Here is a 12,669-nt window from a genome sequence, read left to right as displayed (position 1 = left end):
CACCGCACTCTAGCCTGGATGAGCGAGAGAGACCCTGTCTGAGAAACTAACAAAGAAACTGAAAATGATAGAATAGTTTTAATGCTGAATTTAGCAGACCCAGTTTGTGATCAGATCTCAAAATTTTTATAATGTGTTACACAGCACCACTATCTGCACAGATGTTACTTTGTCCCCAAACCATTACAGCAGCCCAGGCAGCCAGAAATTTTCTCACTTGAGAAGGGTGGTTCTTTTTACTATGATCTCTACTTTTTGTTTGTAGTTTTACATTTAAAACTACACTTGCCCCACTCCCACCCTCTTCAGGTTTTTTTTTTTTTTTTTTTTGAGACGGAGTTTCCCTCTTGTTGCCCAGGCTGGAGTGCTAGTAACACGATCTTGGTTCACTGCAACCCCTACCTCCCAGGTTCAAGTGATTCTCCTGCCTCAGCCTCCCAAATAGCTGTGATTACAGGCGCCAACCACCATGCCAGCCCCAGGCTTTTTCTTAAACCACAGGTGCATTTATCATTTTTACCTAAATAAGTTTTTGTAAAAGGACAAGAAATGCTACTTCCATGAGGATTTAGGCAAGAAACAAATGGGTGAATCAGGCCAAATAGTCTGCAATCTCCTCTACAGCATCAGTACAGTCAGGCCAAATAGTCTGCAATCTCCTCTACAGCATCAGTACAGTCTAAGGACCATCTACCTATAAAGAAATGACCTGGTGCACTAGTTACAAAGGTGGAATCCTAGGTCTTGGATACACTAACTCCGGACATCCAACTCAGTCTGTGAAGCCCAGGATTCTGCCTCATTAACACGCTAGGAAACTACTCTACCTGGCCCTTCACCCCTCCCATTTCCAACCCCAGCCCACCCCTGCCAAATTTTCCAATTCAGATCATTTTATGCTTTCCCCTACCTCATATACAAATAAAAAATAGGAAAAGGGCAGTGGCTCACGCCTGTAATCCCAGCACTTTGGGAGGCCGAGGCGGGTGGATCACGAGGTCAAGAGATCGAGACCATCCTGGTCAACATGGTGAAACCCCGTCTCTACTAAAAATACAAAAAATTAGCTGGGCATGGTGGCACGTGCCTGTAATCCCAGCTACTCAGGAGGCTGAGGCAGGAGAATTGCCTGAACCCAGGAGGCGGAGGTTGCGGTGAGCCGAGATTGCGCCATTGCACTCCAGCCTGGGTAACGAGCGAAACTCCGACTCCAAAGTTCAGGCAAAAAAAAAAAGGAAAAGGGGACTGTTTTATAAAAACTGCATCACACTACACATACTGTGCAACTTGCTGTTTCCCCCTTATCAGGCAGCTCTCTTATTTTCCGTGTGAAGAACTTCTCCATCCTAAAGTTTCAGCAACCAGTTCCTCATTTGGATAACATTTATTCAGGAATTACTTTCAGCTACTGAATTTTACCTGTTGATTTTTTTGTACCTGCTGATTAGCATCAGCGTTTTCCAATTACGAAGGTTCATAAGAGACTAAAATAGTGTTGGTATGAAATCTATGTAAATCATTACTAGGTCCTTATTAAATCAAACTTTAATAACAAAATTACGCAGCCCAAAATCTCCTGGGACTAGGCAGCTGTTTGTAGTTAATTAATCCTGAGGGGAGTTTATCACTGAGCTTCTCATAGGCAGTACAATTAAATCTTTATATGCAAATCAATCTTTCTTTTGTTTCTGCTTGAAATTATGGATATAAAGTCCAAAAAGCTAATGGGCTTTGTTAATCCATAAAATTAAGACATCAGATTCCATAAAACTCAGCAGCTTAATATGCAAGTCAGAGAATAACTAAAATCTGACAAATTTTGCTGGGCGCAGTGGCCCATGGCTGTAATCCTAGCACTTTGGGAGGCCAAGGCAGGTGGATCACAAGGTCAGCAGATCAAGACCATCCTGGCCAACATGGTGAAACCTCATGTCTACTAAAATACAAAAAAATTTAGCTGGGCGTGGTAGTGCACACCTGTAGTCCCAGCTACTCAGGAGGCTGAGGAAGGGGAATCACTTGAACCAGGAGGCGGAGGCTGCAGTAAGCCAAGACAGCACTACTGCACTTCAGCCTAGGCCACAGAGCGAGACTCCATCTCAAAATAAAAAATAAAAATAATAAAATAGTAAAATAAAAAGGTCATCAGACTGGGCATGGTGACTCATGCCTGTGACTCTGAGCACTTTCAGAGGTCAAAGCAGGCAGATCACTAGAGTTCATGAGTTCAAGACCAGACCAAGCAACATGACAAAACCCTGTCTCTACAAAATAATACAAAAATTAGGCATGGTGGTGCACACCTGTAGTCCCAGCTACTCAGGAGGCTGAGGTCACAGGATGGCTTGAGCCTGGGAGGGGGAGGCTGCAGTGAGCTGAGATCACACAACTGTACTTCTGCCTGGGTGTTAGAGCCAGACCTTGTTTCCAAATAAGTAAGTAAATAAATAAGTAATCTGTAGAAGTCATGAAAAGTAATTTTCCAAATTTTTCTCTCCATGCCAGCAAAGGTTTGTAAAACTCCACTTCAAATTTTGTATCTCTAGGAATGACAAAGTTGTCTCTAACTCTATATTTTCAAAACCAACACTGAACTATAGCCTGGGTGTGTAAGTATTCCTATAATTTCTTAAACATAAAGTGACTAAAAATGTGCAAATAAATCATTTCTGACAAGAAATGACCAATACCCAATGCATAAAATTTCTTGGCAACTGGCTGGGCAGTGGCTCACGCCTGTAATCCCAGCACTTTGGGAAGCCAAGGCAGGCAAATAACTTGAGGTCAGGAGTTCAAAAGCAGCCTGGCCAACATGGTGAAACCCTGCCTCCACTAAAAATACAAAAACTAGCCAGGCATCATGATGGCGTGCCTGTAATCCCAACTACTCAGGAGGCTGAGGCATGAGACTCGCCTGAACCTGGGAGGCGGAGGTTGCAGTGAGCCGAGATCGTGCCACTACACTCCGGCCTGGGCAACCAGAGAATCACTTGAATCTGGGAGGCAGAGGTTGCAGTAAGCCAAGATCATGCCACTGCGCTCCAGCCTAGGTGAAAGAGTGAGACTCCGCCTCAAAAAAAAAAAAAAAAAAAAAAAAGCGTTGGCAACTTGGACAAAAAAGAGAACATATCAAAATGAGTAACGAGAGGTCCAAAACAATGAAGATTTAAGGAGGCAAAGAAACCTTTATGCTAACAAACAAACAAAAAAGAAACGTTTATGCTAATGTCTTCCAACTTCAATTAGGACCAACATGAACAAATCCTGTTCCAGCCTAATCCCTTCCCAATTGGGATTTGTAGTTCAATACATTCAGATGTGAAGACAAAGAAAAAAGGGATACAGTCTGCTAGTGACTGGGCAAGAAGAGACTAGGACTTCCTATTGGCCACACATAAAACTGCCAAGAGCTGGCACTCTTTAACCCATTTAAACCCTTAAATATTCCAATGTCCACACTGTTTTACACATCAATAGTTTCCGCCTTTTTATTACTGGCCTACGGTATGTTTATCCATTCTCTAGTTGAAGTACATTCAAGCTGTTTGCAGTTTGTAGTGATTACAAGTTAGGTTGCTGTAAACATTTGTTTAGAGGTTTTTGTGTGAAGACAGGTTTTAATAACACTAGGCTAGGCTGGATGAGGTGGCTCATGCCTGTGATACCAGCACTTTGGGAGGCCAAGATGGGCGGATCACGAGGTCAGGAGTTTGAGACCAGCCTGGCCAATATAGTGAAACCCGTCTCTACTAAAAATACAGAAATTAGCCAGGCATGGTGGTGCGTGCCTATAATCCCAGCTACTCAGGAGGCTGAGGCAGAGAACTGCTTGAACCCAGGAAGCAGAGGCTGCAGTAAGCTAAGATCGTGCCACTGCACTCTAGGTTGGGCAACAGAGAGAGACTCCCGTCTCAAAAAACAAACAACACTAGGGTAAATAACTATACCTAGGAATCAGATTGCTGGGTCCCACAGTAAATAAATGTTTATCTTTGTAAGAAACTTAGCCTTTCTGATGGGTTTACTTCTGCAAATAAGGGCAGAAGAGAGCAGAATGTATAACAGAAAAAATTCTGAGAGATGAAATGGAAGAGAGAGATTTAGGGAACAAGTAAGATAGAGAGAAGCTGGGACAAGTGAGATTAATAAATTCCAATTATGTGGCAGCAGAAAAAGGAGTACGGGGTAGAAATATGTGATATGGATTAACTAAACTACCGGATTTTCTGGATGAAAAACACATTTCTGTTCCCTGTCTCAATTTTTCCCCACCCCATCTTTAGTAAAACCCACTAACTGAGGGAAGAGTAGGGATATATGCTAGGACTCTTAGCTACTGATTCTGAAATCTTAAAAAGGAAGCAGAGATTCCCTATCTTGACGGTAGATTCAAAATCCTAAATTGAAGTTATGGGTAGTCCTTGCAATCCTGAGTTGTCATATCCGAGTTTAGTTTTTAAAAATGTCTTAGGCATGAGATCAAAGCACTAGTTAAGTATGTATCACACTTGTATTACCAAAGAGCCATCCTAAAGGAAGAGTCTTGATGGTATAGTCAAGAATGAGGTTTTTCTTAAATTGGTCATCTTATTTTAAGACATGTGTGTAACTGTGTCATACAAAACTATGTCAGGTGGCAGTTAGGCTTCTTAGAAAACTGAGAGTATATTTATTGCCACTAAAATTATGGTGGGAGGGGAACCAGAACGTGCAAATCCTTTCCTAAGATTTTCACTGGGCGTGGTGGCTCACACCTGTAATCCCAGCACTTTGGGAGGCCTAGCAAGGCAGGTGAATCACCTGAAGTCAGGAGTTCAAGAGCAGCCTAGCCAACATGGCAAAACCCTATCTCTACTAAAAAGACAAAAATTAGCTGGGCATGGTGGTGGGCGTCTGTAGTCCCAGCTCCTCAAGAGACTGAGGCAGGAGAATCACTTGACCCAGGAGGCAGAAGTTGCAGTGAGCCAAGATTGTGCCACCGCACTCTAGCCTGGGTGACAGAGTGACATTCCGTCTCAAAAATAAAAAAAAATTTCCTCTTCCTGGGGGTGTGTGGTAGAGCTCATGCCTGTAATCCCAGCACTTTGGGAAGCCAAGGCAGGTGGATCACCTGAGGTCAGGAGTTCAAGATCAGCCTGGCCAACATGTCAAACTCCATGTCTACTAAAAATACAAAAATTAGCCAGGTGTGGTGGCACACACCTGAAATCCCAACTACTAGGAAGGCTGAGACAGGAGAATCACTTAAACCCAGGAGGCGGAGGTTGTGCTGAGCCAAGATCACGCCATTGCACTCCAGCCTGGGCAACAAGAGGGAAACTCCATCTTAAAATAAATATATATATATAAATAATGGGAAGAGTAGAAGGGACCAGTGTACAAATTAAACAAAGTTGGTTTAAGCTTATAACTCTTGAAGCTAGGTGGTAAGTACATAGGGAGTTCATTTTGCTACTCCCTCTACTTTTCTGTTTTGTTGTTTTGTTTTGAGACGGACTGTCACTCTGTTGCCCAGGCTGAAGTGCAGTGGGGTGATCTTGGTTCACTGCAACCTCCGCCTAACAGGTTCAAGCAATTCTCCTGCCTAAGCCTCCCAAGTAGGGATTACAGGGGCGCACCACCACGGCTCACTAATTTTTGTATTTTTAGTAGAGATGGGGTTTCACCATGTTGGCAAGGCTGGTCTTGAACTCCTAACCTCAGCTGATCCACCCATATCAATCTCCCAAAGTGCTGGGATTACAGGCGTGAGCCACCATGCCCAGCCTGTTGTTTTGGTTTTTTTTGAGACAGAGTCCTGCTCTGTTGCCCAGGCTGGAGTGCAGTGGCACGATCTCCACTCACTGCAACCTCTGCCTCCTGGGTTCAAGCAATTCTACTGCCTCAGCCCCCCTGTAGCTGGGATTACAGGCAGGCACCACCACACCCAGGTAATTTTTGTGTTTTTTAGGAGAGACAGGGTTTCTCCAGGTTAGACAGGCTATTCTCGACCTCCTAACCTCAGGTGATCCACCTGCCTCAGCCTACCAAAGTGCTGGGATTACAGGCGTGAGCCACTGTGCCCAGCCTTTTTTTTTTTTAAACTGGGTCTAACTTTTGCCCAGGCTGAAGTACAGTGGTGCCATTATAGCTCACTGCAGCCTCAATCTCCTGGGCTCAAGAGATCCTCCCAACTCAGCCTCCCAAATAGCTGGGACTACAGGCACACACCATCACACCTGGATAACTTGTGTTTTTTTTTGTACAGACAGGGTCTCACCATATTGCCCAGGCTGGTCTTGAACTACTAAGCTCAAGCCATCCACCCAGGCATGCCACCATACCAGCCTCTCTCTACTTTTCTGTATGTTTGTAGTCTCAAGCAATCCTACTGTCTTGGCTTCCCAAAATGCTGGGATTGTATTCGTGAGCAATGCCTGGCATCTTGTATTTTAGACTCAAACCTAAATATCAAACTCGAGAAAAACAACTCAGTACTGATAGCAGGTCACATCTGATACAACTATTTAACTGCTCCCCATCAATTCTTTCCCTCTGATATCCCCCTCCCGTGCCTCTTCTTTCCCCCTCTTCCCCACTGCTGAGATGAAGTTTCACTCAGTCTCCCAGGCTGGAGTGCAATGGCATGATCTCAGCTCACTGCAACCTCCGCCTTGTGGGTTTAACTGATTCTCCTGCTTCAGCCTCCCAAGCAACTGGGATTACAGGCCCATGCCACCATGCCCAGCTAATTTTTTGTATTTTTTTTTAATTTTTTATTCTTTTTTAAGACGGAATCTCACTCTGTGGCCCAGGCTGAAATGCAGTGGCACGATCTCGGCTCACTGCAACCTCTGCCTCCTGGCTGGGTTCAAGCGATGCTCCTATCTCAGCCTCCCAAGTAGCTGGGATTATAGGCACGTGACACCACGTCCAGCTAATTTCTGTATTTTTAGTAGAGACGGGATTTCACTATGTTGATCAAGCTGGTCTCAAACTCCTAACCTCGTGATATGCCTACATCAGCCTCCCAAAGTGCTGGGATTGCAGGCATGAGCCACCACACCCGGCTGCCTTTTCTTCTTTCTATGCCTTAGAGATCCTGCTAAACCCAACTTGTAGCTCTTCTTCCTTCTTGATGCTTCTTTATTTTTCATTTTTCATCCAGTTTATTTTCAGTGCTCATTACATGTTACAGGGATACTGCCCTCAGATGTTAATCTCTCACTGACACCTTTTAGTCTGGTCCATAACTGATACCTATTTTCCTTCAGCCAGATGTAACTGCTGAACAAGTATTTCCCAAATACAAGACTTCTAAATAACATCAGAGAAAAACAAGAAGTATATTCTGCATCCCATCTCTGAACTTTTTCATTAAGCAAAACTCCATTAGGACAACTAACTATGATAGAAATCATTTTACCCAACACTACAAACAATACTGAATTTATTCATAAATAATTAATTCTGTTTTTTAAAAAAAGTTTCAAGGCCAGGCATAGTGGCTCACACCTGTAATCCTAGAATGGTGGGAGGCCAAGGCAAGAGGACTGCTTGAGCCCAGGAGTTCGAGATCAGCCTGGGTTACACAGCAAGACCCTATCTCTAAAAAAAAAAAAATGTAAAAATTAGTCAGGCCTGGTGGCACACGCCTGTAGCTGTAGCTCCTCAGGAAGCTGAAATGGGAGGATCACTTGAGCCTGGCAGCTGTAGGTTACAGTGAGCTATGATCACGCCACTGCACTCCAGCCTGGGCAACAGAGCAAGACCCGGTCTCAAAATTAAACACAGGAAAACAAAAATATCAGCAAGATACACAATAACAAAACTATACCTATTCCAGCCATTTCTCAAGCTGAGAATTAGGGAAAAAAACTTTTTCAGCTTTGAGATGTCCCAAAAAATCTAATTCAAAGGATTAGTGGCAAAAAAAGCATATATATACACATAGGATTTTTGGTTAACCCATTCTTCCCCTTCCAAAACAGAGAAGAATGTGTGTTCCCTACTTGTTTGCCAAAGTCAACAGTATCTGAAGAACTGCTGGATGGCAAGATTATGCACATTCATAACCATACACCTGACACAATTTAACATGCAGAAAGATCTAAAAGATTTTATCTGATTTAAGTCCAGCTCTTTTCATATTTCAGTCCTGGAAAGCATAAGCCACATTGGCGAAGGTAAAATATCATCAGATTGGTTAAAGAGGATGCAAGGGCTGATCCTAATAGAAATGTCTGAAAGGGTTGGGGTGCAGTGGCTCATGCCTGTAATCCCAGCACTTTGTGAGGCTGAGGTTGGAGGATCTACCTGAGGTCAGGAGTTTCAGACCAGCCTGTCCAACATGGCAAAACCCTGTCTCTAAAAATACAAAAATTAGTCGGGTGTGGTGGCGCATGCCTGTGATGCGTACTCGGGAGGCTGAAGCAGGAGAATCGCTTGAACCTGGAAAGCGGATGTTGCTGTGAGCCAAGATCACACCACTGCACTCCAGCCTTAGGCAACAGAGTGAGACTGCCTCAAAAAAAAAAAAAAAAAAAAAAAAAAAAAGAAATGTTTGAAAGAAATATGACAGCAAGAAAACAATAGTTATCAGGTTATATCAACCTCGGAGCTAAGTAGAAGAGAAAATCTTAACACAATAGATTATATTCTAAGCAATATAACATTAATACTGACTGTGATGGCAGCACTGCCCAAAAAAGAATTAATACTGTTTCAGGTTATCAAAAATGGCTTAACAAGAGAAAAGGTGATGGACCATGAAGAACTAGAGTTCCACCAGGAAAATGTCATGAGGAAGGGAGCAAGAAGCTATGTCAGTACTATGCATATTTCTAAGAAACATGTAAGTCCCCTGACTTACATCCCATACAGATGGGAACAGGCAGTACTCAAGTGTTGAAGTGAACGTTCCGCTATCTTCTTACAGCATCACTTAACTGTCATTGATAGAATAATCCCAAATAAAAACAAGTTTAGCCAAGAATAGTAATAGACCAAAGCTTCGAGCTGGGTTTCTACAAAATGCAGGAAAATTAATCAGAACTTTGATTTTCCTGTCTGAGGGCATTTTATACTGCAGATACCAACAAATAAGTAAAAAAAAATCAAAGCTATACAATGTCCCCAAATGAATCTCCTTAATGAACAAAAACAGCAACATCTGTATATTTTCTATTTATTTTGTAAATGGTTATGTTTCAGATAGACTAAAGACAAAAAAGAATAAGGCCTAAGAACACTAAGAAAGCATTTAAACCCTAAATACCTAAAATAATACTAATATTAAAGTCATTCCCAATTCATTAGCATGTTTTGAATTGCAGAAAGCTGGACTTCAGGTCCTCTAGGTGACCCAACTGTTCAAAGCCATGCACATTCTGGTCCTAACCAACCTTTCCACATTCATCTATTGCTTCCCTCCTTGAACCCTCTGTTCCTGCCACAGCAGACTATTACTCAAACACACCTTCCACGATTCAATACCTTGTTACAAGATGTTCTCTCACGCTCAGATGTCCTTCCGATTTAAAATTGACTGATCCTTTTAAAACAGAGACAGGTAACCTCCTCAGTGAAATAACCCTAAGCATAAATTAATCATTCCGTTAGTTACCCAGGTTCCCAGAAAATGTTGCTTGTTCTTCTACTTAGGCATTCATTTGGCCTTATGAGAGAATGAGGACATACACATCTGTTTTCCCTATCAGACAGTAACATTTTGAATGGCCTCAGTCTGTTGCCTCTCACAAACCAATACCGAGCCAAACACCTAGAAAGGACATACGAAACAAAAGTGACTCTTAGAAGTCTCGTGCTTAGTGAAAATTTCGGATTCCAAGTCAGAAATCAAAAAATGCAGTTCCAACTTCACATGCCTCTTTTCTGAAAAGTGATCCCATTTCCTGTCATCTCTGGATACTTCCTAATGAACTACAGTATATTTCCAATGTTTTCCTAATTTGCACACTGTATTTCATAAAACGATCAACTAGTTTGAAAGCTTCGGCCATCAATGAAAGTAATTTCTTTCCCTCTTCCATCTGCTCCTCCAATAACCAGTCTCCAAAGAAAAAAATCAATAGTAAAAGTGAAGGAGGAAAAAAAACTATCAGATTTTATCCCCAAATCGTTTCGTGCAAGAGAAACAAGCAATTAACACTGACGCTTGAAGACACACAAGGGTAGGAGTAATGGAATCCAAATTCGATTCAGTCCTGCCGGAAAAGCGGCTGCCGTATTTCAGTGTTTTTCTGACCCTCTTCTGCACAAACTATGCGGACGACAGTGTCGAGAGGCGAGTGTGACTTTTATCCCAACGCCCGTTTCCCCGATCCCTTGCCCACGAATCCTACTGAGGAAGCCGCTTAAACAAGGCCCTCTGGTCAGAGAAGTGAAGCAACTCTGAAGTAGCAGGTCCCAAACACTGAACAAAGCGCCAGTCGGGGGTGTAAGAGGAGGACGCCATTACGCGGGGCAGTGGCCTGCGCCGCTGGCGCCGAGGAGACGACCCTAGGCCCCGAAACGCGGGCTCAGCTCCTACGAAAGAAACCACAGGAAAAGGCAGAATCCTAGGAAGAAAGGCTCTCAGTAGGCTAGCAACGGAGGAAACAAGTTAGCAGGGAAAAACTGCTTACCTTCGTGAGTCTTGGCGATCTTCGCCATTTTGTCCACTCGAACACACAGACGGAACTGGCGCTCCCAAGAACTTCCGCTCGTCGCCGTCGCGACGGAGAAAAATAGCTGAGGGCTGCACTCTGCGCGTGCGCCAAACGGGAGCGCGCTCCGTCGGGGGTCACGTGACAAAGCTGCCACCTAGAGGGAACCGAGAGGTGCATTGTGGGTGGGGGAGGAGCTACGGCTGGGCCCTGTAGCTGCTTTCGTGATGACCCAGGAAATCCTCGGGCTAAGCCGTAAGGTCCTCAAGTGAGTAACTTTGCCCTGGAGGAAAGTGGATTCTAGGAGGGGAGTTAACACAGTCCCAGCTACTCTGGAGGCTGAGGCGGGAGCATCGCTTGAGCCCAGGAGTTCGAGGCTGCCGTGAGCCGTAATCTTGTCATGTCACTGTACTCCAGCCTCCAGCCTTGGCGACGTATCAAGACCCCGAGACCCCTCTCTCAAAAAGAAAAAAAAACACTGTACGAAACCCTGCGTTTTCAGAGCTGGATGAGACCTCAGACATTCAATCCATTTACTCAAAACTCACCGGAAAATCTGGAGAAAAACTTTCCCTTGCAGCGCTCTCAGTCTTTATAGGGCTTAGTTACGAAAACAGTCTTAACAGTCTCATCTTTTGCCCTGTAATTCAAGGTCATTTTTCTTTCGTTATGTTTAATAATTGCAGCTAATTTAGGTAGGAATTTTGTTGAGCCTCACAAATCGTTATTGAGTTGCATAATGAGAATCTTGCCACCCTTTTAAAGCCTTTGAACTTTATGGGTTCTTAGAAGACCACTCATCGTCGTTATTAACATTCATTTAATGTTTTTCTTAACTCCAATACGGTATTTCTAAATCAGGAATTTTCATAGATCAGAATACGATAGTCTGTTTTCCCAGGCATCAACTATCATAACCTTGTACTGCTACGCTGGTCTTGGACTTAGGCAATGAAAAAGAAAGAAAGGCTCAGAATGATGGGTCCCGGAAGCAGCCCAGGAAAACAGATAGTTATCAAGGTTAAAGCCATCACAAAGAAAGAAGTACCTTGCTATGTGATAAACTTACAACCCGAATACTAACCATACCATGGGGTCAGTATGGTCGCTTGAAGGGAGGGAAATGGTATGGGTGTATTTATCTTGCAGGAAGACACCCATATCTACTTTGGGTAAAGTGAGGAGCCATTTTCCTGAGACTAGGGATAGGTGGGAGCTATATGGACAATGGCACTGGGCTGAGAGCTTACATATCCTGTCCCTGCTGACTACTGACCTGCAGCCTAGCTTCCTCTTCCCCTCTCACCGGACTCCCACCCTTCTTTGGATCGGGTGACGCAAAGGATTTTGTTTTGTTTTGTTTTGTTGACACAGCGTCTTGCTTTGTTGCTCAAGCTGAAGGGCAGTGGTATGATCACAGCTCACCTTAACTTCGACCTTAAGGTTCAAGAGACTCTCTTGCCTCAGTCTCCAGAGTAGCTGGTACGACAAACATGGGCCACCATACCTGGCTATTTTTTGTAGAGTGACATGTCACTATATTGCCCAGGCTGGTCTCAAACTCTTGGCCTCAAGCAGTCCTCCTGCCTCAGACTCCCAGAGTGCTGGGATTACAGGCGTAAGCCACCACAGATTTTTATTAGCATCAGTAAAAGGATAAATTTGATAAAGTAAAATTTTTGGCCAGGCATGGTGGCTCACGCCTGTAATCACATCACTTTGGGAAGCCAAGGCAGGTGGATCACCTGATGTCAGGAGTTCAAGACCAGCCTGACCAACATGGCGAAAGCCTCTACTCAAAATGCAAAAATTAGGCCGGGCGCAGTGGCTCAAGCCTGTAATCCCAGCACTTTGGGAGGCTGAGGCGGGTGGATCACGAGGTGAAGAGATCGAGACCATCCTGGTCAACATGGTGAAACCCCGTCTCTACTAAAAAATACAAAAAATCAGCTGGGCGTGGTGGCGCTTACCTGTAATCCCATCTACTCAGGAGGCTGAGGCAGGAGAATTGCCTGAACCCAGG

General features: G+C 43.9%; 1 protein-coding gene across 4 annotated transcripts in view; it reads right to left on the bottom strand.

Moving 5' to 3' along the window:
* Positions 1-10,781, bottom strand: part of SF3B1 (splicing factor 3b subunit 1) — a 46,938-nt gene extending 36,157 nt beyond the window's left edge. For 2 of the 4 annotated variants that reach the window (XR_004269157.1, XM_032278782.1), the window contains exon 1: positions 10,626-10,781. Coding sequence is in view for 2 of the 4 variants with exons in the window: in XM_032278782.1 (XP_032134673.1) it covers positions 10,626-10,653 (28 nt within the window). In the remaining 2 variants the exon portion in view is untranslated. The remainder of the gene's footprint in view (positions 1-10,625) is intronic. The other 2 variants (XR_004269156.1, XM_032278780.1) reach the window with 1 other exon arrangement.
* Positions 10,782-12,669: the final 1,888 nt, after the last annotated feature.

This window comes from Sapajus apella, unplaced genomic scaffold (assembly GCF_009761245.1).
Source record: "Sapajus apella isolate SASKATOON/1434 unplaced genomic scaffold, GSC_monkey_1.0 scaffold10, whole genome shotgun sequence".
In the NCBI taxonomy this organism is placed as follows: domain Eukaryota; kingdom Metazoa; phylum Chordata; class Mammalia; order Primates; family Cebidae; genus Sapajus; species Sapajus apella.
The sequence above is the reverse complement of the archived record's forward strand: the minus strand, read 5'-3'. Positions and strand labels throughout refer to the sequence as shown.